Raw genomic sequence first — 26,253 nt, forward strand, 5'->3', positions numbered from 1 at the left:
GAAAGAAAGAAGGTGGGTGGGATGAAAGAAAGAAGGTTGGTGGGTGGGATGAAAGCAAAAAAGAAAAGGTAGGTGAAATGAAAGAGAACAAAAGAAAGAAAAATAAAGGTGGGTGGGATGCAGGAAAGAAAGAAAGAAAGAAAGAAAGAAAGAAATGGAGGCTGGGTGAAAAAGAAAGAGAAAGATGGTGGGTGGGATGAATGAAAGAAAGAAGGTGGGTGGGATGAACGAAAGAAATAAAGAAAGAAAGAAAGAAGGTGTATTGAGAGGGTGGGATGAGAAAGAAAGAAGGTGGGTGGGTGGGTGGGGAGAAAGAAAGAAGGTGGGTGGGTGGGATGAAAGAAAGAAAGACAGAAGGTGGGTGGGTGGGTAGGTGGTTGAGAGGGTGGGATGAGAAAGAATGAAAGAAAGAAGGTGGGTGGGATGAAAGAAAGAAAGAAAGAAAAGGTGAAGGGTAGGTGATAGAAAAAAGATAACGAAAAGAAAGAAACATAGTGAGTGGGATGAAAGAAAGAAACATGGTGGGTGGGATGAAACAAAAACAAGGTGGGTGGGATAAAAGAAAGAAAGAGAGAAGATAGGTGCTATGAAAGAAAGAAGGTGGGGGAGGTGAAAGAAAGAAAGAAAGAAAAGATAAAGGGTGGGTGAGATGAAAGAAAGAAAGAAAAGATAAAGGGTGGGTGAGATGAAAGAAAGAAAGAAAGAAAAGATGAAGGGTGGGTGAGATGAAAGAAAGAAAGAAAAGATAAAGGGTGGGTGAGATGAAAGAAAGAACAAAGGAAAGAAAGAATGAAGGTGGGTGAGACGAATGAAAGAAAGAAAGAAAAAAGAAAAATAATGTGGGGTGTTTATAATATGAGTTATTTATTAAAGACGTAAATTGAATTCTTTTTTTTTTACTTTGGATTATGATGCTTTAGTAAATGTAGTAAATACACACCGTGTTTATAAAGACGTGTTTTATAATTATTTTAAGAAGCTGGGCATTTGGGGCATTTCTGGTTGAATGTATAGCAAAGTAAAAAAATATATATCCGTCTAGAATAGTAAAGATTTTAAAGGGTTTCCATCCTCCATCTCCTCCTCAAATCACTTGAGTGAGTGGGTGACCTTCACTATTTATTCTGTTGAAAAAGTAGAGAACATTTAGATCAGCGTGAATGTGAGTTGGCTGTGTCAAGACTTTCCATTTCAGTAAAATGAAAAGCTTTGGCCATAAAGTCACGGATCCCCAACCGGCAGACACTCAAGTGTTTAAAAAATTTAAGACGAGGGCTCACACTGGAAACGTGCCTCAGTGTGCCGAGCGTCAGCAGAGCAGCTGAGCACGCTGGACATTGTCTTAAATATCAAATAGCAGAAGCAGAAGTGTGTGCTTGACTTACTGCAGACATTTTACAGTGAAAATATTGTGACAGATTAGGTTTCGATTCAGGATTTAACACTGCCTGAGTCCAGGACATGCACATATGGAGGATGTGTGAACTTTAAAATCGTGAACATCACCTCGAAAGCTGTCACCTAAATCCTGTGCTCGCTTGGAGGAGAGAAAGTGAGGAGAAAAACATTCGCTGTATGTGTGTTCTACTGTTTTGAGCTTTTTATATTCAACATGGCACACTAAGCACAATTTCCTGACTTTATTTGCTAAATTAGTAATAATTTCATGAATCTGCATGATAATATAAAATAATTTTAAAATACGAACTCGCGTTATAGTAAACAGTAAAATACGAACTCGCCTTATAGTAAACAGTAAAATACGGACTCGCGTTATAGTAAACAGTAAAATACGGACTCGCGTTATAGTAAACAGTAAAATACGGACTCGCGTTATAGTAAACAGTAAAATACGAACTCGCGTTAGAGTAAACAGAGTAAAATACGGACTCGCGTTATAGTAAACAGAGTAAAATACAGACTCGCGTTATAGTAAACAGTAAAATACGGACTCGCGTTATAGTAAACAGTAAAATACGAACTCGCGTTATAGTAAACAGAGTAAAATACGAACTCGCGTTATAGTAAACAGAGTAAAATACGGACTCGCGTTAGAGTAAACAGTAAAATACGGACTCGCGTTAGAGTAAACAGTAAAATACGGACTCGCGTTAGAGTAAACAGTAAAATACGGACTCGCGTTAGAGTAAACAGTAAAATACGGACTCGCGTTATAGTAAACAGTAAAATACGGACTCGCGTTAGAGTAAACAGTAAAATACGGACTCGCGTTAGAGTAAACAGTAAAATACGGACTCGCGTTAGAGTAAACAGTAAAATACGGACTCGCGTTATAGTAAACAGTAAAATACGGACTCGCGTTAGAGTAAACAGTAAAATACGGACTCGCGTTAGAGTAAACAGTAAAATACGGACTCGCGTTATAGTAAACAGTAAAATACGAACTCGCGTTATAGTAAACAGTAAAATACAAACTCGCGCTATAGTAAACAGAGTAAAATACGAACTCGCGCTATAGTAAACAGAGTAAAATACGGACTCGCGCTATAGTAAACAGAGTAAAATACGGACTCGCGTTATAGTAAACAGAGTAAAATACGGACTCGCGTTATAGTAAACAGTAAAATATGAACACGCGTTATAGTAAACAGTAAAATACGAACTCGCGTTATAGTAAACAGTAAAATACAAACTCGCGCTATAGTAAACAGAGTAAAATACGAACTCGCGCTATAGTAAACAGAGTAAAATACGAACTCGCGTTATAGTAAACAGAGTAAAATACGGACTCGCGTTATAGTAAACAGAGTAAAATACGGAGTCGCGTTATAGTAAACAGTAAAATAAGAACTCGCGTTATAGTAAACAGAGTAAAATACGGACTCGCGTTATAGTAAACAGTAAAATACGGACTCGCGTTATAGTAAACAGTAAAATACGAACTCGCGTTATAGTAAACAGAGTAAAATACGGACTCGCGTTATAGTAAACAGTAAAATACGAACTCGCGCTATAGTAAACAGAGTAAAATACGAACTCGCGTTATAGTAAACAGAGTAAAATACGGACTCGCGTTATAGTAAACAGTAAAATACGGACTCGCGTTATAGTAAACAGTAAAATACGAACTCGCGTTATAGTAAACAGAGTAAAATACGGACTCGCGTTATAGTAAACAGAGTAAAATACGGACTCGCGTTATAGTAAACAGTAAAATACGAACTCGCGTTATAGTAAACAGAGTAAAATACGGACTCGCGTTATAGTAAACAGTAAAATACGGACTCGCGTTATAGTAAACAGTAAAATACGGACTCGCGTTATAGTAAACAGTAAAATACGGACTCGCGTTATAGTAAACAGAGTAAAATACGGACTCGCGTTATAGTAAACAGTAAAATATGAACTCGCGTTATAGTAAACAGAGTAAAATACGGACTCGCGTTATAGTAAACAGTAAAATACGAACTCGCGTTATAGTAAACAGTAAAATACGAACTTGCGTTAGAGCAAACAGAGTAAAATATGTACTAGTATTACAGTAAACAGGCTAAAACTAGAAGTAGCTTCATAAACTGGCATGTAGCATTACAGAAAACAAACTAGCATGCTGGTAAACAAGCTAACTACAAACTAAAAGTTAATTCAATGTTTTGCCATTAAACCGATTTAGAATTTTGAAACATGAAAATTTTTTAATGATTAAAACACTGGACATATGTACAGGTCAAGCAGCTCAGCATCGTTTCTCTCTCTCTCTCTCTCTCTCTCTCTCTCTCTCTCCATCCTGCTCATTTTCATGGCTAATTAAGTTTTCAGCTCGCGTTGCCGTTAGCGAGCCTGTTGTCACCGCAGTGTAAGTGATCCGCATTGATTTTAGTGACTCATTTCTTTTTAATCGCGTGGTTTTGATGTGGAGCAGAAACCTGAGGCGGCTGTGAGCCCACCACCAGCTCCCTGATATTTCCTGTCCTTGTGAAGAAGCAGGCAAAAATACACACAAACACGAGCGTGAGGGCAGGAACCGGGGACGAGGGAGCGGCTTGACCGGGTTAAAGGAGGAAAAATATATAAACACGTGTGTGTAAATCTGAGTGGGAATCTCTCACACACTCAGCTCAGTAGCATTAATGTCACGGATACAGCAAACTATTATTATTATTATTATTATTATTAGTATTATTTATTTATTTATTTATTTATTTATTTATTTCACACACTTTCTTTGCCACATCTTTTCTTCTTTCATTATTTTTCTATTTCTCTATTTCCCCATAACCCATCTTTGTGTCCTTCCATCCTTTCCTTTTTCTTATTTACTTTCTTGTTCATCCATTTCATGCCTTTTCTCTTTCATTTTTCTTTGCTTTGGTTTTTATCTCCCTTTAATTCTTTTTTATTTTTCTGTTATTTCTTCATCCTGTCTATCTTCGTTTAATCTTTATTTTCTTTAATTATTCCTACATTTGCTGAGTGTCCTTTGTTTTTCACATTGCCATCCTTTCCTTTAGTTTTTCCTTTTTTCGTTCCCAAGTTGTATCTTTTCTTTATCTTTTCTTTTCTTTTCATTTTTTCTTTATTTGCTTTGCTTTTTTCGTTCTTTCTTTCTTTGCCACACCTTTCATTATTTCATCTTTCACTATTTTTCTGCTATTTCTTTCTCTCCACCCACTTTCTTTCTTTCTTTCTTCCCTTGTGTCCCTCCATCCTTTGTTTTTTCACCTCTCTGTCCTTTCCCTTTTTTTCATCTCCTATCCTGTCTTTTTTTCCTCCATTAATCCTTTTAATGACTTTTCTCTTTCATTATTCCTTGCTTTTTTTTATCTCCCTTTATTATTTATTTTTTCTTTTCTTTTTTAACTTAGAGAAGTTAAATAAAAAAAATAAAAAACAAAGGACAGTGTGCAAAAATAGGATTTTGCGCACTGTCCTTTGTTTTTTTTATTTTTTTTCATTGTTTTCATTCCCCAGTTGTATTTTATCGTTTTAAATTTCCTTTCATTGCTTTGCCTTCTTTTTTTCATCTTTCACTGTTCTTTCTATCTTTCTTTCTTTGTGTCCCTCCATCCGTTGTTTTTCATCTCCCTGTCATTTCTCTTTTCCTTTTTTCATCTCACATCCTTTCTTTTTTCTTTTCATCCCTAATGCCTTTTCTCTTTCATTATTCCTTGCTTTGTTTTTATCGTCCTTTTATCATGTTTACCATTTTGTTTTTATTCTTTACTTTGCTTCGTTTTCTTTCTTTCTGAGTGAATCACTTATTTACTAATTCATTATGTAATGTATTTATTCTCTTTCATCTACATTATTTATTTTCTCCCATGTTATTCCCTGTTTTCCTTTATTTGTGCATTTATTTAATCCGTCTGTCTTTACTGTCGTTGTCTTTCTTTCTTTCTTTCTACTTTCTAGATGCAAATTGGGAGAATATTTTTCTATCACTTATGTGTTTATCTTTATCTTGAGTAATCAGTGTAGAGCGACTCTTTATCTTTCCCATCTCTGCATCCCTTGCTCCCACATGTTCGCTCACTCTGACTTCCTTGTTATCTGAGATCTGTCCATCTCTCTCCTTCTGTCTGTCTCTCTCTCTCCATCTGTCTCTCTCTCATCGCGGAGCGATGGAGCGTGCAACGGCAGTGATGGATTTGACAGGTACAAACCCCGACAGAGATGCGGAGACAGATAAAGTGTTTCATTCACACCATCCGTTGCTCTCTTTCATCCTGTCTCTGTGTCTTACTCTCACACTGTCTCATTCTCGCTGTCTCACTCTCGCTCTATTTTTTCCACTTTATATAACCACACCCTTTAAACCCAGCAGATGTGTATGTGTGTATATTTATAGGTGTTAAGGTGTTAATTCTCCCTTCTATGTCATACGTGTAAGCAGGGCTACACATTTGGAATGTGTCCCTGATCTCTTTTTTAAGCTATGTGACAGCTGTGGCTTTTCCTCTGGAGAAATATATAAAAATGGAGTGTTTACTCAGAAGAAACGTCAAATCAGCGTGCCTGTGGTTAAACTCGCTGTAACACCCAACTGCGGCATTGTAAACACTAAGCATTCCAGGATACGCCGCTTCCTCCTGCACTCCTGTTTTTACCTCACACACACCAAAATAGTCCCAATTACAACACCACAATTAGGGGTGAAACTCATAGTTTCACTTCCTTGACATCCTGAAAGAGTGAAGCAGCAGGAGTCGAATGTAAACGATGGAAAAAAATAAAGACTTAATGTTGAAGAAATATATTTAACGTTCTCAAAATGTTTGAGATTGAAAGTGTCCAAAGTCATGATGGAAAAGAACAGTGTGGGGGGAAAAATAAAAGAATAGAGAAAGGAAGAACGAATATCGGAAAAATTGAGTAGAAAAAAAAAAAGGAAAGAAAGACAAGAAAAAAAATTAAGGAACGTATGTTAGCATTCCAGTGAGCTTGCATTTCCACTGAACGCTCTTTATGACATCAGAATTTTCAACCTTTGTGCACGCTTGACTATTTAGCTTTTATTCCTTAAGGAGCCATATCTAAAATTTACCCATAATGCAGTAAAGGGCACTTCATTAACCTTCCCTCCTGGTCGCTCCCTAATTAGTGAAGGAGTTGGGCACTAAATGATCTTTTTTTCTTCGTTATGTTTGTTGCTTCAGTGATTTTATTACTTCAGAGCTGCTACAGAGACGCACATGATTGCACCCGAATGCTAATTACTTCTGACTCCACCCACAACACCCACCAATCCCTCGTAACTCCCAGTACCACTGTATTCCTGTAGGCTAGTTACTGCTGAACTCACCAACCACAACTACTAATTACTTTTGACTTCACTCACCACAACTACTAATTATTGCTGACTCATCTCAATTATTACAGCAGACTTCAACCACCACACCCACTAACTGACTCCAACCTATTACGCCCACTAATAATTGCTAACTCCACCCACTACACTCATTAATTTCTGTTTGTTCCACCATCATACTACATTACTTCTGACTCAATAATTCTCACTCTATTGCTAACTCCACCCACTAAAATTACTGATTACTTTTTCCTTCACCCACAAAACTCATTCGTGCTGACTAAGAATGCTGATTCCATCAACAATACTAATTAACTTTGACTCCACCCACCACACTAATCTTGACTCTACCCAGCCACATCAGCTAAGTACTTCTGACTCCACCCACCACTTTAATTACTTTTGACTCCACCTACCACACAAATTATTTCTGACTCCACCCATTACACTAATTTCTTCTGACTCCATGTATTATACTAATTACTTCTGACTCCACCCAGCCACATCAAATAATTATTTCTGAATTCACCCAGCACACCCACTATATTTAATCTCCATCCACTCTACTCACTAATTACTCTTCACTCCACCCACTACACTGACTAATTACTTTTGCCTCCATCCACTAAGTACTAATTACACACTAATTACTCCACCCACTACACATTTACATTTATTCATTTAGCAGATGTTTTTATCCAAAGCAACTTACAAATGAGGAAATACAAGCAAAGCGATACATCAAGTGGAGAACAATACAAGTAGTGCTACCATACAAGAGCTTTTAATTAAGTGGTTTTTTTTTTGTTTGTTTGTTTTTTTTAAAAGGATAATGTGGGGTTGGCGTTTTAGAGGCTAGTTAGGTGTTCACGGAAGAGGTGGGTCTTTAGCTGGTTTTTTTGAAGATGGTGAGAGATTCTGTGGTCCGGATTGAGGTTGGAAGTTCATTCCACCACTGAGGGATAGTTAGTGTGAAGGTTCTGGAAAGGGACCTTGAGCCACGCTGAGTAGGCACTACTAAGTGTAGGTCATTAATCAATCGCAGGTTGCGTGAGGGAACGTAAGCCTTCAGGAAAGTGTTGGGGTAGGAGGGTGATGTTCCACGTGAACATCAATGCCTTGAATTTGATACGGGCGTCTACAGCAAGCCAGTGGAGGGAGATGAAATGTGAGCGGCTATGGCTCAGGTGGTAGAGCGGGTTGTCCACTAATCGTAGGGTTGGTGGTTCGATTCCTGGCCCACATGACTCCACATGCCGAAGTGTCCTTGGGTAAGACACTGAACCCCAAGTTGCTCCCGATGTCAAGTTAGTGCCTTGCATGGCAGCTCTGCTACCACTGGTGTGTGAGTGTGTGTATGAATGGGTGAATGAGACACAGTGTAAAGTGCTTTGGATAAAAGCGCTATATATAAGTGCAGGCCATTTACAATGAAGAGGGGGGTCACATGGGTCCTTTCGGGCTGGTTGAAGATGATATGTGCTGCTGCATTCTGAATCATCTGAAGGGGTTTGGTGGAGCTGGCTGGAAGGCCCAAGAGTAGTGAATTACAATAGTCCAGTTTTGTTATGACATGAGCCTGGACTAGTAGTTGTGTAGCCTGTTCGGTGAGATACCTCATCTGATTTTCTTGATGTTGTACAGAATGAACCTACAGGACCGTGCAGTTGTTGAAATGTGGTCTGTAAAGGTCAAGCTTTCATCACCCCAAGGTTCCTGGCTGTTCTGGTTGTTTTGAGTGTGGTTGAGCCAAGCTGTACAGTGAGGTTGTGGTTGATTGAGTGGCAGGCTAGGATGACTAGAAGCTCAGGTTTTGCCAAGTTGAGCTTAAGGTGGTGTTCCCTCATCCAGTCCAAGATGTCAGACAGCCAAACAGAGATTCATACAGAGACAGATGGATCATGATCAGGCTGGAAGGACAAATAGAGCTGGGTGTCATCAGCATAGCAATGATATGAGAAGCCATGAGACTCCATCACCTGCCCTAGCGATGTGGTATAGCAGTGGACCCAGAACTGACCCCTGAGGAACCTCAGTTGAGAGTTGCTGAGTTTCAGAAATACCTCCCATCCACAATACCTTGAAGGATCTGTCTGAGAGATAGGATTCCACCTAGCGCAGAGCCTTTCTGGTGATGCCTAGGCTGCAGAGAGTTGACAGGAGGATCTGATGATTCACAGTGTCGAAAGCAGCAGAGAGGTCGAGTAGGATAAGGACAGATGATCTTGAGGTTGCTCTTTCTAGTCGTAAGGCGTCAGTGACGGAAAGCAGAGCAGTCTCTGTGGAGTGACTGATTTTGAAGCCTGATTGCTTGGTGTCCAGGAGGTTGTTCTGTGTGAGAAAATTGGAGAGTTGATTGAAAACAGCTCTTTCAAGGATTTTGGAAAGAAAAGGGGAGGATGGAAACAGGTCTGTAGTTGTCAACTGCAGAAGGGTTATGTGATGGTTTTTTTAAGCAGTGGCGTAACCCGGGCCTGCTTAAATGAGATAGGGTATGTGCCAGTAGAGAGGGATGTGTTAAAGATGTGTGTGAGTGCAGGTAATAGTGTGGGAGAGATGGACAGAAGAAGGTGAGAAGGGATAGGGTTAAGAGGACAGGTTGTGGGACAGCTATAGAGGAGGAGTTTTGAGACATCAGTCTCTGAGAGGGGAGAGAAGGAGGCCAGTTGAGAGTTACATGGAGGAGTAGCCAGTCTATGTGTGTCTGGGGCCAAGAACTGATTCCTGATTGATGTAACCTTGTTGGAAAAGAAAGTGGCAAAGTCATCTGCAGTGAGAGAGGTAGGGGATGGGTGAGGAGGGGGACAGAGAAGAGAAGAAAAGGTTTTGAAGAGAGTACGGGTGTTGGGAGAGCTGCCAATCTTCTCTTGATAGTTTATATCTTTAGCAGTGGAGATGCTATGGGAAAAGTGGAGGGAAGTGTTAGATAATTGGTTAGGTCAATCGGATCATTAGATTTACGTCATTTCCTTTCAGCTGCTCTTAGTTTGGCCCAGTTGTTACGCAGAACTGTTTGCCCATTTTTTTGAGTTGCTGGTGTGGCAAACTGCTTTAAGTCAAACATGGCTAGGAGTGCAAGAAAGTCAGCTGCATGCGGCTTGTCTAGGTGAATGATGAAGTCACCGAGGACCACAAGAAGAGTTCCGTTATCCGGGATGGTGGACAGTAGCATGTCAAACTCTTTGTTGAACTTCCCCAGTTGACCTGGAGGACGATAAACAACAAGAAAGTGCATTTTGGTAGGGTCAGTGACTGTAACAGCATGAAATTCAAAAGATGTGTAGGAGAAAGGGGGAGAAAGATACTTAAATGTCCATGTTTTGGAGAATAGTAAACCTGTACCACCCCCTCGTCTGTTGGGACACGAGGTATGGGAGAAGTTGAAGTTGGAGACTAGGGCAGTGGATGTGGCAGTGTTCTCAGTATGGAACACTGAGAGTCTCAGTCAGAGTCAGCACACTAAGGTTGGAGTGGGTTGCAAAGGCAGGAATGAAATCTGCCTTGTTGACGGCAGATTGGCAGTTCCAAAGCCCGATAGAGAATGAGAAGGAATCTGTAGAGAGAATAGGTTGTTCAAGTTGCATACTTTTCTGGGAGTGTGCCGTGGTCTACACAAATTACTTCTGACTCCACCCATTACACTAATTACTTCTAACTCCACCTGCTACACAAATTAATTCTGACTCCACCCATTACACTAATTACTTCTAACTCTACCTACCTCATGAATTACTTCTGACTCTACCCATTAAACTAATTACTTCTGACACCTTGACTCCAGTTACCAAACTTACTAATTACTTCAGATTCCTCCAACACACCCACTAATTACTGCTGCCTCCACCCACCGCATTCAATAATTACTGTTCACTTCTCTGACCACAAGCACTAACTACCAATGTCTCCACCCATTACACCCATTAATTATTGCAGAATCCACCCACCATGCCCATTATTTGCTGTTGACTGCACCCACCACAATAATTACTACTGACTCAACCAAGCACATCCATGTATTACTTCTGACTCCACCCACCACACTTACCAATGAGTTCAGACTCCACCCACCAGTCTAATTGCTTACTGTCCACTCCACCCACCACACCCACTAATTACCTACCTAATTACTCCAACCACCAATCAATTCAGTTTGTTATTAAAATGAGGCTTAAAATGGAAATTGTGAAATTCAGCCTAGATAAGTGTGAGTATATCTTTTTGTTGCTTCTGTAGGCGCCTTCTTTAGTGCTTCAGTGCTTTCTATTTTAGTTACAACACGGAGCTAATATTAAACACCACTTCAGAAGCCATTTCAAGATAAAGCATCATACTCACTCTGCAACGCAGATCAGATCTCTGCGGGAGGAAACTTTCCAGTACAGATAGTTTAAGGTGAATGCTGAACCTTTGACAAGTTTCAAATTCTGAAAACAAAATAAAGTATAAATGTGTCCTGGCTTTCCCCCCTGTGGCATGTCGGTGATTCACTCGCTCCGTGCCACCGCACAGAATTTACAAATAAAAAACGGCTCTGTCAGACAGCTCAGAGCTCCTGGGGGCGGAGTCATTAATTCATTTATCTTCAGTAACCACTTTATCCTGAACGTTGTGGATCCGGGGCCAGTCTCATGCAAGTCTCATGGACTGGACGCAAGTCAGAAGAATTCACCCTGGATGGGACACCAGTCAATTACAGAGAACCTTCACACGCTTATTCACACGTAGGGGCAAGTAAGCATAGCCAAACCAGAGCACCCTACTACTAATAACCCATAATCCTGAAGAAGATATCATAGTTCAAGCATTTCAAGAATATTTCCATAAATAGCAGGAGTGTTTTGGGGGAAGAAACAAGAACGGATCTTGAAATTGGTGAAGGGATTTGTAAAAAGGTGTCAGGGTGGATCTTAAAGGTAATAGTGGTTATCTGGAATGGGAAAAGGGGCATGGCATGGAATAAATAGGAGGGGTTTGGTTAAAATTAATAGGGTGAGTATGGAATAATGAAGATGGGAGGTGTCTCTACAAGTGGGTGGAGTCTTGAAAGACAGCCTGGCCATTCTCTATTTTCCTCTGATCTAATTCAGTTGTGAAAAGAAAAGACCTCCGAAATAAGAAGGGGTGGAGTCTGAAAATAGGGGGCGTGGTTTGGACCAGGATCAGGAAATATTCAAACGAAAGTGATTTAGAAATCATTTAGCGGCTTTTAGAAAAGAGAGTGCGGTCGATGGGAAGAGAAAACTTGGAAAAGTGGGTGGAGTCGGCTAGTTTATATTAGAAAGAACATTAAAAAAAAACAGCTCCAGAATTATTGGCACCCTTGAAGGTGAAGATGGGTTTAAAACAAAGTTAGGAAAAAATGTTGAGAAAATAAATATTCTGATTCTCAGAAAATGTTTCAAAGTGTCAGAATTATCGGCACCCTTCATTTCATACTTTGTAAATAAATTTTAAAATCAAATTTTACTTCAGTCATCACTTCACTTGAAATAAATACAACATTTACTTTTGCTTTCTTTTAAAGGTTAGATTTCACTCAGTGTATTTTAAGCATGAGGTTAGCTGGAAAAAAAAACAATCTTTACCAAGGATGCCAATTATTCTGGACCTGACTGTATTGTACTGGGAAATTAAGACCAAACGTAAATTCTGTCCTGTTAACTTAAAATAATAAGCCCTAATAACACACATGTTTCTCTTACCTTATCTAAGGCGAACAAAAATTTTACTTGTAATTTAAAATAAAAAAAAATGGGGGGGAGGGGAGGGGGATTTGTCCAGGGCAGATATTATGAAGTCCACTGTTTGTTCTACATATATATATATTTTTTTATCTCTGAAGATGGAGACACTCTGCTATTGAGCCTAATGTGTTTTTCTCCATTATTAAATCTCTCGAGTCTCTCTGACCTCTCAACGTTAATTGCGTTTGCCGTTATTTCATTTTTCCATTTCGTGCCGGAAGCCTGCAGCCATTCGTCCTTTTTTTTTTTTTTTTTTTTTTTTTTCCTTTTTTCAACAGCACTCGCTCTTTCACTTCCTCTTTCAAAGCCCTAATTGACAATCAAGTCTTAAATCTTCCACTCTCTCTTTCTCGGCTGTAATGAAAGAGCGAGACACCTGCAGGCGGTTCTATCGTTCAGGAGTGGGCCTAAATGAAAAGATCAAACACTTTCATGCCGCCCTCGTTCATCCTGAGTGCACTTGGATCGATAGTCTCACTCTGGCCGTGGTAATAGGTTCCCTACGAGTGCAAATTAATAACAGAGATTTAACGACTGAACTGCGCAAGCGGCATGGCGTCCGTCCACACTGTCGACTGCAGAGACGTTCAGGAGACATGCGGGCGCACGCGCACTGATGCCTCTCTAACAGGTTGCTGTATCACAGCCTGAGGAATAGAGTGGGCGTGGCTTGTAGAACGTCTTGTGCTGCAAGTGTACACTTAGTGAAAGTGAACAGTTTCGAATTGTACTTCTTTCTTTCTCCCCTTCTTTTCTAATTTTGTTCTTTCTTCTTTTTTCTTTCTTTCTGTCTTTTTCACTTCTTCATCCTCTCCTCTATATATATTTCTTTTCCCACCTTAATCTTTTCTTTACCGATCTCATCTTTTCATTCTTTCCTTCCTTCCACATGCTTTTCCCTTTCTTTCTCATTTTGTCCTTTCTACTTTTTAAACCTTCTTTCTTTCTTTCTTTCTTTCTTTCTTTCCTTCCTTCTGTCATTCCCCACTCTTTTCTTTCTAGTTTCATTCTTTCTACCTATTCTTTCTTTCTTTTCCACTTCTCCATCCTTTGCTTTATATATATTTTTTTCATCCCCATCATATCTTTACTTTACCTGTGTCATCTTGTCATTGTCTTTCCTTCCTTCCTTCCTTCCCTTCTAATTTTGTACTTTTTTTATATATATATATACTTTTCTTTCCTTCCTTTCCAAACGCTTTTCCCTGTCTTATTAATTTCCTTCTTTCTTTCTTTTTCTCGTTTCCGTTATTTGCTTTACTCACATTCATTCTCATGTCTCATCATTTTCTTTTGTGCTCTAAAACTGCTAATGCTCTAATGCTCCCTAAACTTCTTTCTTTTTCTCTCCCTCCCTCCTTTCACTTCCCTTTTTCACTCTTTTTTTTTTTTACTTTTCTCTCATTCATTTTATTTCTCTCTCTCTGATTTTTCCTCTTTCCCTTTCCCCCCCATCTCTTTTAGCTCCTTGCAAGTGCTGTGTACTTAATTCAGTAAATACAAATGTAGTTATTTTTTGTGTGTGTGTGTGTGTGTGTTTGTGTGTAGACTCCATGCTCCTGGTAGCTGAGAGGTTGAAGGGGCCGTTTAACATCGAGGCCGTGATGGAGCCAATCGACTTGAAGATCTCTGAAGCCATCATGACCATGCAGGAAAACAGCATACAAGTCTCCGCCAAGGTACACACATACACACACACACACGCACACACACACACACATACACACACAGTCTCTCTATGAATTCTTCTAACAGTAATATTGATTGTGTAGCAAGTCTGTCCATGGAATGTGTCCCAAACCACCATACTGTTACTCTGGTCATTTCTTAATTACACCCATAGTGAGATATTAATAGTGTTCTAGTTTAACATACTATGTTGTAGGTTTGGGACATAGCCACTTTCCATGCTAACCAGGAAAGCCTTGTTTTTGGCTCACTACACATATTACACATATTTGAAGGCTTTTTTGGTAACCATGGAAACCATTTTGTTGTTGTTGCTGGTGTGTGAAGGTGTTCCAGGGTTGTGGTCATCCCAAACCAGTTAGATCCGGATCAGGTCGGAGCACCCGTGAGGTGTTTAATGCTCGGTTCAAACCCTACAGCCACGAAGACATGCCTCCATCGGAGAGTTCTGGTCTCGACAGACTGGTGAGTGTCTGTCTGTCTGTCTGTCTGTCACGCTCTGTTTGTCTGTCTGTCTGTCTGTCAGGAAATGTCTCACTCTCTGTGTTATTTCTCCCACTGCTTCCCAGAGGAGCGTCTGGAGAACAATGCAGGACAGCGTAAGCTGATAATCCACCTACTCTTTTTTACACACACACACACACACACACACACACACACACACACGGCTGTATAATAGTCACATGTACATAAACTACAATGTGTTGAAGAGAGGTTCGGAGTTCTCCGTATTTATATCTTATATCTTTCAGTTTCTCTTTTCTTTCTTTCTTCTCCACACTGTAAGTGAGAATTGTGTAAATGAGTATTGATCATTTATGAATAGTCATGAGAAGGGGCGGGGCCAGCACTTGTAACCTTTTCGTTTTTTTCTTGTAGTTTGTCCTCCTTCCGCTCAATCGTAAACGTTTCTTCCACTTTTCCTTTCTCTTTTCCAATTTCCTTCCATCACGATAAAAACTTCAACTATGATGTACTCAATTCGTGTGGTGAAACATTTTTACACTTAAAAATATTGAGTACATTTTAAAGCTGTGAAATCATTGAAATATACTTTTATGAATTGAGTAAATGTAAGTAAAAAATTTAAGTAGATTGAAATAACTACATTTAGTACCATGACACATAAAATCGAGTAGATAGAATTAAAATCCTAAGTCAATGCAACAGTAACTTTAAGTGAAAACCACTAAAAAAAAAAAAAAAAGAGTAGATATAATTGAAAACCTATGCAGATGTAATCAGACTATTTTTTTTTTAACAAAACAAATGTGCTACATTTACTAAATGTTTTTAACTGAATCTAATTCATACTGGAATTTTAATTATCAAAATTAATGTTACATTTACTCCTTATTTATTTATTTTTTTACCTGTATTTACCCTTTACTCCAAGAGTACTTTACTTGAGGTCAGTATGACTACATTTACATGGACAGCAGTAATCTAATTATTGACCTTATTCTGAGTAAGATAATAATGTGATTAAGGTGTTTACATGAGTCGCTTTTAGAATACTCCTGTCATGTTCCCGTTTACATGTTTTAGAACATAATTAGATTAACAGCTCGTGTCATTACGTCACCGCGCCACGCCGTCCCTCCAGAATTTCACGTATCATCATACAGTTCGTCTTTGTTATGGTACCGTATACAGTTTGGGTGTTTTTATTTAATTGTTTTACGAACGCTTTAAGTGCGGTTAATTATTTGTCATGCTATACGTGCTAATAGACAACTGCTTGAAGTCGTGGGCTGCGTCCCAAACCGCATACTTACCGTCTATATAGTAGCCGAGCTACATGTATTTTTCCCCACTACAGGCCTATAGTAGGAAAGTATGCAGTTTGGGACACAGCCGAACTCTCTTTTTCGCCGTAAAACGTAAAACTGCCGTGTGTGATCGTGTCCTGTCGCAAAATGCGGTGAAAACTCTCACACGATGTCCTTAATGTGATTAAGGTGTTTATATGTCTGTAATACACGTCCATAATGCGACTAAAACACGAATACTCCACATGTGTTAATTCAATTAGAGCTTAATTCGATTATGACCTTAATTAGATTAAGGTAAGTAAAAATTGGTGTTTACATGGTAGTTTCTTAATCAAAGTATGGTCTTAATCGGATTAAGAGTGGATTATTGTTGTCCATGTCAACGCAGCTTATATCTGATGAAACCAAATGATAAACGTAAAGCAACCTGTAAACACATTAACATTTTAACTAAAGATTTATGTCAAATTTGACTAGTATAACATGAGATTAAGTCTAAATTCACCATGGCTTCCATTTGTAACAGTGTCCACGCTATAATAACAGCGAGCTGAGTTGAACAAACCTGTACATCTTCAGTGGGACATGAAAGGAGATGCAAGGCAGACCGACAGAAGACACTGATACTCGCCATTCACTGCCTCTTTTTTCTATAAAATAAATAAATAACTGGTGAGTGAGACTGAATACTCAGTCTCTTTTTGTGTTCCATAAAAGAAAGACATACAGGTGTGGAGCAACATTAGTTTTAGTAGATGACAGGATTTTTAAAGCTATACTGAACACAGTAAGCACTTCAGAAACTAAAGAAACGTTACCCTTGAAAATAGAGCACAGAGAAATATAGTGAATAAATAGTTTTCCTTTACAGTTAACATTTATTTCTGAAGTAAGGCAAGCTCTTTGCTCTTGCAGTATTCAGTTGGTTTTGTCCCTTTTTTATGTTTCGATACATCTAATTCTGAAGAGAACTTGGAGCTAGTCAGCCACCCAGACAAGGCAGAGAGAAGTCTGGTGCTGTTGTAGGTAGGACTGGAATAGACGTCTGTCCAAGCTGACAGGTTAACGCTAACATCCGTTAGTTCTTGATGTCTTCAACTGGGGCTCCCTGAAACCCTGCAATAAAAATAATACAATTCAAAAACCCTTTACAAAGTGTCTCGTCTTTTCCCAGGAGTCTTCCTATCACTGTAAATTCTTATGATGCCTATAAACTCCAGCAAAGGTTCTGAATATTCCTTTAACATGACATTTTGTGACCACTGACCTTGTCATGTTTTAATTTGCATATCATTTTCCTAAAAATAAAAGCAGTATTTGAAAGAAAATAAAGTAAATATATTTGGTCTGTAACGTGTGAATATCTGAAGTCATTTTTGTTCCAGATTTAGACTAATTCATATGCATCAGTAAGTGCACAGGCAACATATTCGTCTTTTTCCCCCTGACACCTGTTTTGAGGACATTATTCTGCACCACGTGTGTATGTTTCATCCATGCATTTACAAATCCCGTCTAGTTAGATATAAAAAGCTTAGAAACGTGGAAAATTCGAATCGGTGTTAGACGTGTGAAAGCCTTTACCATTCATTGAGTTCCTTTCTAAAAGTTAAAAAAAATAATAATAAAATCAATTACAGAGTGAAACTGTATTTCAAAAGACTAACAATGAGGAAGTTTGAGATTAAAAGCACACTAAAAGTTACTACAATGTAAAATATTTTCATCTACATTCACCACCCACTTTATTAGGAACACCTGTACACCTGCACATTCATGCGGTTATCTAATCAGCCAATCAGGTGGCAGCAGCATAATGCATAACAAGCATGCAGTTACAGATCTAGAGTTTCAGTTAATGTTCACATCAAACATCAGAATGAGGAAAGGGTGTGATCTCTGGGACTTTAACCATGACATAGATGTTGTCTTTGTATTTCAGAAACTGCTGATCTCCTGGGATTTTCACAGACAGCTGTCTCTAGAGTTTATACAGAATGATGTGGGGAAAACAAACAAACAAAAAAAAAAACATCTTGTGAGCGGAGGGTCTGCAGGCTGAAACACCTTGTTGATGAGGAGAATGACCAGACTGGTTGGAGCTGACAGGAAGTCTATAGTAACTCAAATAACTACAACAGCAGAAGACCACATCAGCTTTCACTCCTGTCATCCAAGAACAAGAATCTGATGTGATCATGGGCACAGACTCACTAGCACCTTTTTTTTTTTTCTTCTAATCTTCATCTGTCCAGGTTCGACGAGTCTGTGCCCATGATAGCCTGTTCTTGGCTGACATGAGTGGAACACTATGTCAACTTCTACTGTTGTAGCTCATCCACCTCAAGGATCGATGTTTTGTGCATGCTGAGATGCTTTTCTCTTCACCACGGTTGTAAAGAGTGCTTATATGTGTTCCTATATCCTTCCTGCCAGCTCAAACCAATCTGGCCATTTACGTCTGACCTCCACAGACAGAACTTTCACACACTCAGTGTTTTTTGTTTTTTTTCACACAATTCTCTGTAAACCCTAGAATGTTGTGTATGGAAAATCCAGCACATCAGCAGTTTCTGAAATACTCAAACCAGCTCATCTGGTTCCAACAACCATGCCACGGTTAAAGTCACACTGTTTCCCCATTCTGATGTTTGATCTGAATATTAACTGAAGCTCTTGACCTGTACCTGCATGATTTTATGCATTGTGCTGTGGCCACATGATTGGATAACTGCATGAATGTGCAGGTTTACAGGTGTTCCTAATAAAGTGGACGGTGAGTCTATTTAACAGCATTAACGTAGAATTATCAAAGAAGACTTCTCTTTTTGCTCATGTCTTCCCTTAGGTAGATTGCATATTGTCAACAGACCACTGTCTGTCATGCTAAAAGCTGGTAGGGCGTTGGGCTCATGAATATTAATCACGTTGTATGCGTTCGCCCGTACTGATTTGCTGAACTAAAAACGCAGACAGTGAGCGCTAGCCAATGGGATTGCGACTTACGTATTAGTTCAGTTCACTGCCGAAGCAACCAGCTGGTAGAGGCTTCTGCTTGGTCTTAAACCCTTTGTTTTACACAAACGGCTACATTGCGATTAATCAAAATCAACTTATTAAAATGTAATTATTATTTCTCTAAATGTGAGCGGGACATGCCTCCCCCAGGTTATAAAGGTTGCTACGCCCCTGGCCATACACCATCGCAGCCTTGGGCGCTTTTGAGAAAGGCATCAACAGAGTTTTGTGGCTCATTTCCACTTGAAATGACCTTACGATCTTAAAGTTTAGAAAATAATAACGTTATATCATCGTAAATGTTTGTGGTGTTGACGTCAGCAATTGAAATCATTAAAACGGTTCCAAAATTGACCTCGGACTTACCTGCTGCTTTAGCTCACAGCGATAAATTACAAAAGTATAATGATAATGAGTCTTTATGGATCATGTGTACATTACAGCACAGTGAAATTCTTTTCTTCACATACCCCAGCATGTTAGGAAGTTGGGGTCAGAGCGCAGGGTCAGCCATGATACAGCGCCCCCTGGAGCAGAGAGGGTTAAGGGCCTTGCTCAAGGGTCCAACAGTGGCAGCTTGGCAGTGCTGGGGCTCGAACCCCTGACCTTCCAATCAGTAACCCAGAGCCTTAACCACCAAGTCACCACTGCCCCTGCAATTATGAAGCAGGAACATTATAAAAACTTCAAAATATAAAACATTACAACGACATTACAAACATACATTTTTTGCTCATGTTTACCTCTGCGTGAAGCGGCAGTTAGCCGGGCGTCTCTTTGCTATCTGGGATAGGACAGCATGGCTGCGACAGAATTCAGAAAATTTACACCCTATAGTTGTGTATGCACGAAGACACGGTCAATATTTCATTAACTTTTGCTAGCTGGCTACTTACCAGGAGTCTTCCAGGTGGTTCTTCCCGTGGTGTTTCCTTGCTTGTTGCCACATGTTGCAGAGAGAGAGAAAAGCAAAAGATTTCCCTCTCCGTGTGCATGATTGTTAATTGTGTCCACTTGAGTGTCCACTTAATTGCTTAAGCTGTTGTTAAAGATGAAGAATATTGATATGGAGTGAGTAATAACTGTACTTAAAAATGATCAGTGTAATTACTCCATTCTCAAGTATTTTGATTGAAAGCTACCAAAAATATTAAGAATATCTTAAAACTATCATTTGTTAGTGAAAAGCTCATTTCTTAAATAAAGTTAAATATGTCAATTTTAGACTTCTTTCCACTTTTTCCTTCTCTTTTTCAATTCCCTTCCTCCCTTCCTTCCTTCTCTCCACTTTACCTTTCTCTTTTTTTTATTTCCTTTTTTCCTTCTTTTCTCCCCTTTTCCTTATTTTTCCTCCCCCTCTTCTCTTTCTAATTCTCTCCTCTTTCTATTGAATTTCTTGCTTTCGTTCCCACAGATATGCTTGTTAAAAATAATTTGTATTTATAATAAACACCAGGGACACTTCCTACACATTAGAGGCAACATTTGGAACACAGCCAAAGACAGATTCAGTTTGACAAATTTAAAAAGATCTTTCTATAGCGCGCACTAAATAAATAAAATAGCCAACATTACATTCGGAATGGATTAGCCACACATAAACGTGTTTATTTTTATTAATGAATTTATCAGATCGGACCCGTCTGTTTACCCCGAATCAGCAGAATGCCGCCTGAAGGTCGTCTTCCCCAAAGCACCACTTTACTAAACGTCTCATTCGTTGTGCCCTACACAATACACAGGGATAAATAAGAGTAAGATTCTCAGGTACTACCTGGTCCTGTCAGAGAAACACACTAATGGACTCCACCCCTAGAGGAACACACAGCTCTGGGTGCTAGCTCACTATAAGTACTTCAGTACTGAGACTAACTGAGATACATGCTCAGCCTATCTTTTATGCTTCTTCAGCTAATTAAAAATAACAACTGTACTATACATCATCCAGATGTTTCGCCAATCAGACACATTATGTAACCTAGTGTACATCTTAGCCTGGCTCTCACAAAGCTAAAGAGGTCAAACAATACATTAATGGTTAGTGAAATATATATATATTAATCCAAACTAAATATGAAAAAATAATTAAACAAAATTGAACTAAATAAAATAATTAGATCAAAATGTAATAAAATAAACTAAATAAAACAATTAATTTATGTAAATAATAAAAGTGAAAAAGCATAAATGAAATAAAAACTAGGCTAAACGTAAATGATAAAATGACAAATACCCTTTTAAATAAAACAAGACATCATAATAAAGTCAAATAACAATCAAAGAATAGAAACATTTAACTAAGGTTTAAAAAAAATAGCATTAGTTTGAAGAAAATAAGAATATAAATGCAGTCCCCTCCAAAGGTATTGGAACAGCAAGGACAATTCTGTTGTTTTCTCTATACATTGCTATAGTTGTTAGTACACCAGTGGTTTCTTTCTTTTTCAGGACATTCCAAATTGTTGTTTTGGCTAGGCTGAATGCTTGTGCAATGGCCCCAATAGAGAAAAATAAGGAAAATCAGCTTCAAAATGACTTACTTTTCTCTTAAATAGCTCTCTGGTCTTCATGTTGGTTTACCCATTTTAACAACAAATGTAGTCTTCGCAGGTGAAACCTAGGGCTCAATCCAAGTGTAGTCATTCAGAGTTCATTAAACAATCAATTTAACAAGACAAGCCTGAGCAGCAGGAAACACCTGTCAGTCGTGTGTTCCAATATTTTTGATCACTTGAGGAAAGAAAATCGGTGAGGTCAAACAAAAGGTACCATGTTCTAAGTCGTTTAACACTTCTAGTTGTAAATATGAGGAAATGAAAGCTGAAATTCTGTTATATCGTCTCATCTTCATGTTTTGATCTCGAACTTAAATGTATAGTGAAAACAATAGAATTGGCCTTGCTGTTCCAATATTTTCAGAGGGGACTGTAAGTCAAATGAAATTAAATCACTCAAAATAAAATGTGTGACAATTTAGCTATATGGACACATACAGTACTACACCACAGGCTATAAACATCACTTACTTGTTAGTTACATTAGCAAAACTATATAAGCTAACATCAGAAACTAATCATGTCTTGGCTTTTTGATTATGTGTTATGTAAAGGGACACTGAACTGCAACTGTAACAGTTCTTCAGTGATTAAGTGAGAAGGGTCTGCTTCCACTTTAAGGCATACATGGAATGTCTTGAAATATATTGCCCTTGGTCTTTTTTTTTTTTTTATCAAGCCCTGACCCGGCCACTCTAATCCTTTCCTCTAACTCTGGCTCTAAATCTCTTTTATTTTTTTTAAGTATATTCTTTAATCTGAGCTGCTTTGAGACGAGAGCTCGTTTCAGATCGGATTGTGTTTTTATCCCGGATCACGCACTGCTCAAACTCCAACAGTGTTTTGCAGCAGTGCAGCACGTAATCCTAGAGAGGAGAGAAAAGACAGACGAGTGCGTGTGTGTGTGTGTGTGTGTGTGTGTGTGTGCATTCTCCACCCGTTCTGCTGCGGTATTAGAGTTTTATTGATTCTTCCAGGACTGGGCTTGTCAGGCGTGTCCTCGCGGGCCTTTAGTGCAGACCCAATTCATCACGCCGTGCATGACCCGAGTCTGAATGGAGGTGTTCCAAATCCTGTGAGACCAACCCTCCAGTGCCCTAGAGTGATTTCTACACAGGGACACTGCACAAAACGGTTATTTTACTACATAAGGAACAAGGGGGTCGATTTGGGACCATGTCTGCATTTCAATACCATTTTCGACGTGCCCTTGTCGATTTGCCCTAACGACTGTGAAATGTCTAGCACCCAAAACACAAGAGCAGGAGTATCTGCTGACTGATAATGTGAAGCCCCAGGCTGTGACAAAAAAAAAAAAAAAGGCCCTTGCTGATGCAAATATAAAATGCTTATTGAAAACAAAACTACAGTATTGTGTAACATTGAAAGCCTTGTTGGTGACTTAGTAGTTAACACATTTGCCTTGAACCTCTGGGATTGGGGGTTAAAATCCCACCTTTGCTCTGTGAGCACGGAGCTTGCATGTTCTCCCTGTGCTCCGAGGGTTTCCTTCAGGTACTCCGGTTTCCTCTCCCGGTCCCAAGACTGTAGGGTAGGGAGTTTAGCATTTTATAGGGCGATTGCATTTTCCAAAATTGTCCATATGGTGTGAATGTGTGTGCAATTGTACCCTTCAATGGGTTGGCATCCTGTCCAGGGTGTCCCCCACCTTGTGCCCTGAGTTCCCTGGGATAGGCACCATGCTCCCCCACGACCCTGTGTAGGATAAGCAGTATGGAAAATGGATGGATAAAAGACTTGTTTTAAATTTGACTTTTGTGTAAACTGAAATAATTATGTAATGACAGCATTACATACCTTCTATTACATACCATTAAATTTATTGTCACCTAACATTACAGGTAGGTACTTTACCACCACTTTAGCCAGCTAAAGGACTAACTTGCAGACAGTGGTGCCCATTTGCTCAAGCCAAAGCTTCTTCCACCCAAACTAAGGATCTCTTCACCCAAGCCAAGGCTTCTCCCACCACTTTTCCACTATAACTGAGGTCTCTTCACCTCTAAGCAAGGCTTCTTCAACCAAACTACGGTTCCTTTTACCCAAACCCAAGCTTTAGCTGCAAGGCTTCTAAAGGGTCAAAATCAAGGCTTCTGCCCCCTAAACTAAAGCTTCTTATGTGAAACTGAGACCTCTTCTACCCACCCAAACCAAGATTCTTCTATTACACCCAAGGTTTCTTTTCTTTTTCTTATCTGGCAAACTGGGGCTTCTGCCACCCAAGCTTAAGCTTCTTCCACTAAAACTGATGGTTCTTCAACCCAAACCAAAGTGTCATCTGTCCGACCACAGAATTCTTCAACCCAAACTGAAGCTTTCTCTGCCAAACAAAGACTTCTTTGGCCAAATTAACACTTTTTCCACCCAAACCAGAGCTGCTTCTGTTGAAACCAAACCAAGGTGTCTTATGCACAGCTTGAAACTACTTCTATCACTCATCCACCATGGCTGGGGTTTATTGACCACAAACCAAGGTTCCTTCTGGTTTCTTGGGAAACCAAAACTTCTTTCACCAATTTGAGGCTTCTTATGCCCAAAGATAAGCTACTGCCAAAACAGAAAAAGCCATTCTTTAGCCAAAACCAAGCTTATTTCTCTAAAACTAAGGCCTCTTCCACATGGACATTGACAAAGTCATTTTCTAACCAAACATGGGCGTCTTTCACCCAAAAACAAAATTTATTTCCCCCAAACTGAGGATTTTTCATCCTAACCAAGGATTCTGCCACCGAAACCAGTTTCTGCTGAATTTGAGCCATCTTCAGCCAAAACTGAGGCTCTTTTCTTTCTTCCACATCTAAACCTAGGGTTCTTCCATCCAAACCATGACATCACCTGTCCAAACCAAGGTATCTCTCACTCAAACTGAGGTTTACTCTGCTAACCTAAGATAACTTCTGCCAAACTGAGGCTTCGTCATTCAAAAACCAATGTGTCTTCCACCCAAATCAGGGCTTCTTCCAGCCAAGCCGAGGTTGTAGACACCCCACGAGTGTAAACTGCGGCACCAACATGAAGACTGTGTGCAGCAGGGAGCAAATTTTTCGATAGTACTTGGTGATGTTGGCAGAACATAGTAGTATATTAACACCAAACCATAAAATCAGGTAGAAACCAGCAAACCAGCAAAACTTCAGGATTTCAGATATGAGACAAATAACTCTGTTTGCTAATTCATGTAGCTGTGTGCAAAGATCACTTCCTGAAATGCTGTGGCTCCTGAAGTGCACTTGTAAAGCTCCCTCATTATTTTGGGAGTTAAACAGCACTCTGGCTTTATAAAGCAGAATGTTTGGGTCAGTGGTTTTTATCCGAGTGGAGCCTCGCTGCATAATTATAATTACAGCTGAAATGCTCGCAGAGTGTTTACTGTTAACATGCTGTCGGTCTCTTGCCCACAAATGTGTCCCACTAAACAAGGTTTATTACCTGCCACATAACTCTGTCTCCATATTCAGCATTTCCATTTCTGTGTTTTTACTTCAAGCTAAACGCACAGTAGAGTGAGGTATTAAAGTAAATTAAATTAATTCCTTGAATGCCATGGGGAAACCATGCATTTTACTGGAAGAGAAGAAGAGAGAAGTTCAGCACAGAGAACAGGATGGAAGGAGAAACAAGTGGGAGACAGGGATAAAAATTATTAAGGGAGAGGAGAAAAAGACAAAAGAGGAAGGGTAGGAAAAGTAAGAGAATAGAAGAGTTGGAGAAAAGAAAGAAGAGAAAGAACACTATTTGACCGTTGTTCCCTGTTAGGGGGAATGATCTACATATTTGATCTGGCACACGTTTAAGCCGAATGCCCTTCCTGACACAACCCTCCCATTTTGTCAGAGTTTGGGACCAGCACTGAGAGTGCAACCCCCAGTGGCTGGGTGGGTCCCCTGCCCAGGAGTCAACCCCGGGCCATGGTGGTGAGAGCACGGGATCCTAGCTGCTAGAACACCATGGCACTAGAACGCTGTATGACTAGTGTAATGGAAAATAGCCACCAACAAAGTGTATTGTATATTCTAGTGTTTGTAATGGAGCCTTAAACGGCAGATGTTCTCCAAAGAACACCATTAATACATACTATCATTTCCAGCAGAGCCTTAATAGACAGTGTTCGAGTCATGAAATGTAATATTTGAAATGGAGCCTTAAAATGGGCAAGTGAAAACATTAACAAGATGTTAACTCTAGTGTTCAATTCTACCATTTGAGACAGAGTGTCAGAATGACCAAGGTTCTGGTAAGAACACTTAACTTAGGGATGTCCAGTCATATCCACAAAGGGCTGGTGTGGGTGCAGGTTTTCATTCCAACCAAGCAGAAGCCACACCTGATTCCACCTGTTGAACAGTTGAACCCACACCAGCCCTTTGCAGATACGATTGGATACCCCTGTTCTAACTAATCATGAATTGTAATATTTGGGACAAATCTTTAAAGATGGACAATGGTCTTGTATGCACACTTAACTAGTAAGTGCCTAAAATGGACATTCAACATGTCCAGGTTCTGGTAAGAGCAATGACAAGTCATAAATTGTAACCTTTCGGACAGAGCCATGAAAAAGGCCAAGATCCTGGTAAGAACACTAGTCACAAATTGTCACAGACCCTTAAAAATGGTGCATGTTGTAGTAGGAACACTAACTAGGTGTGAAATGTTGCATTTGTGATGGAGCTTTACAATTG

At 39.5% G+C, this 26,253-nt stretch overlaps 1 protein-coding gene across 1 annotated transcript in view; it reads left to right on the forward strand.

Annotated features, from left to right (window-relative positions):
• Positions 1–26,253, forward strand: part of gpc6a (glypican 6a) — a 188,821-nt gene that overhangs the window by 147,648 nt on the left and 14,920 nt on the right. The window contains exons 5-6 of the mRNA XM_053615044.1: positions 14,062–14,192; positions 14,530–14,667. Of these exons, the coding sequence (XP_053471019.1) occupies positions 14,062–14,192; positions 14,530–14,667 (269 nt within the window). The remainder of the gene's footprint in view (positions 1–14,061; positions 14,193–14,529; positions 14,668–26,253) is intronic.

The sequence above is a fragment of the Ictalurus furcatus genome, chromosome 26 (assembly GCF_023375685.1).
Source record: "Ictalurus furcatus strain D&B chromosome 26, Billie_1.0, whole genome shotgun sequence".
Taxonomy (NCBI): Eukaryota; Metazoa; Chordata; class Actinopteri; order Siluriformes; family Ictaluridae; genus Ictalurus; species Ictalurus furcatus.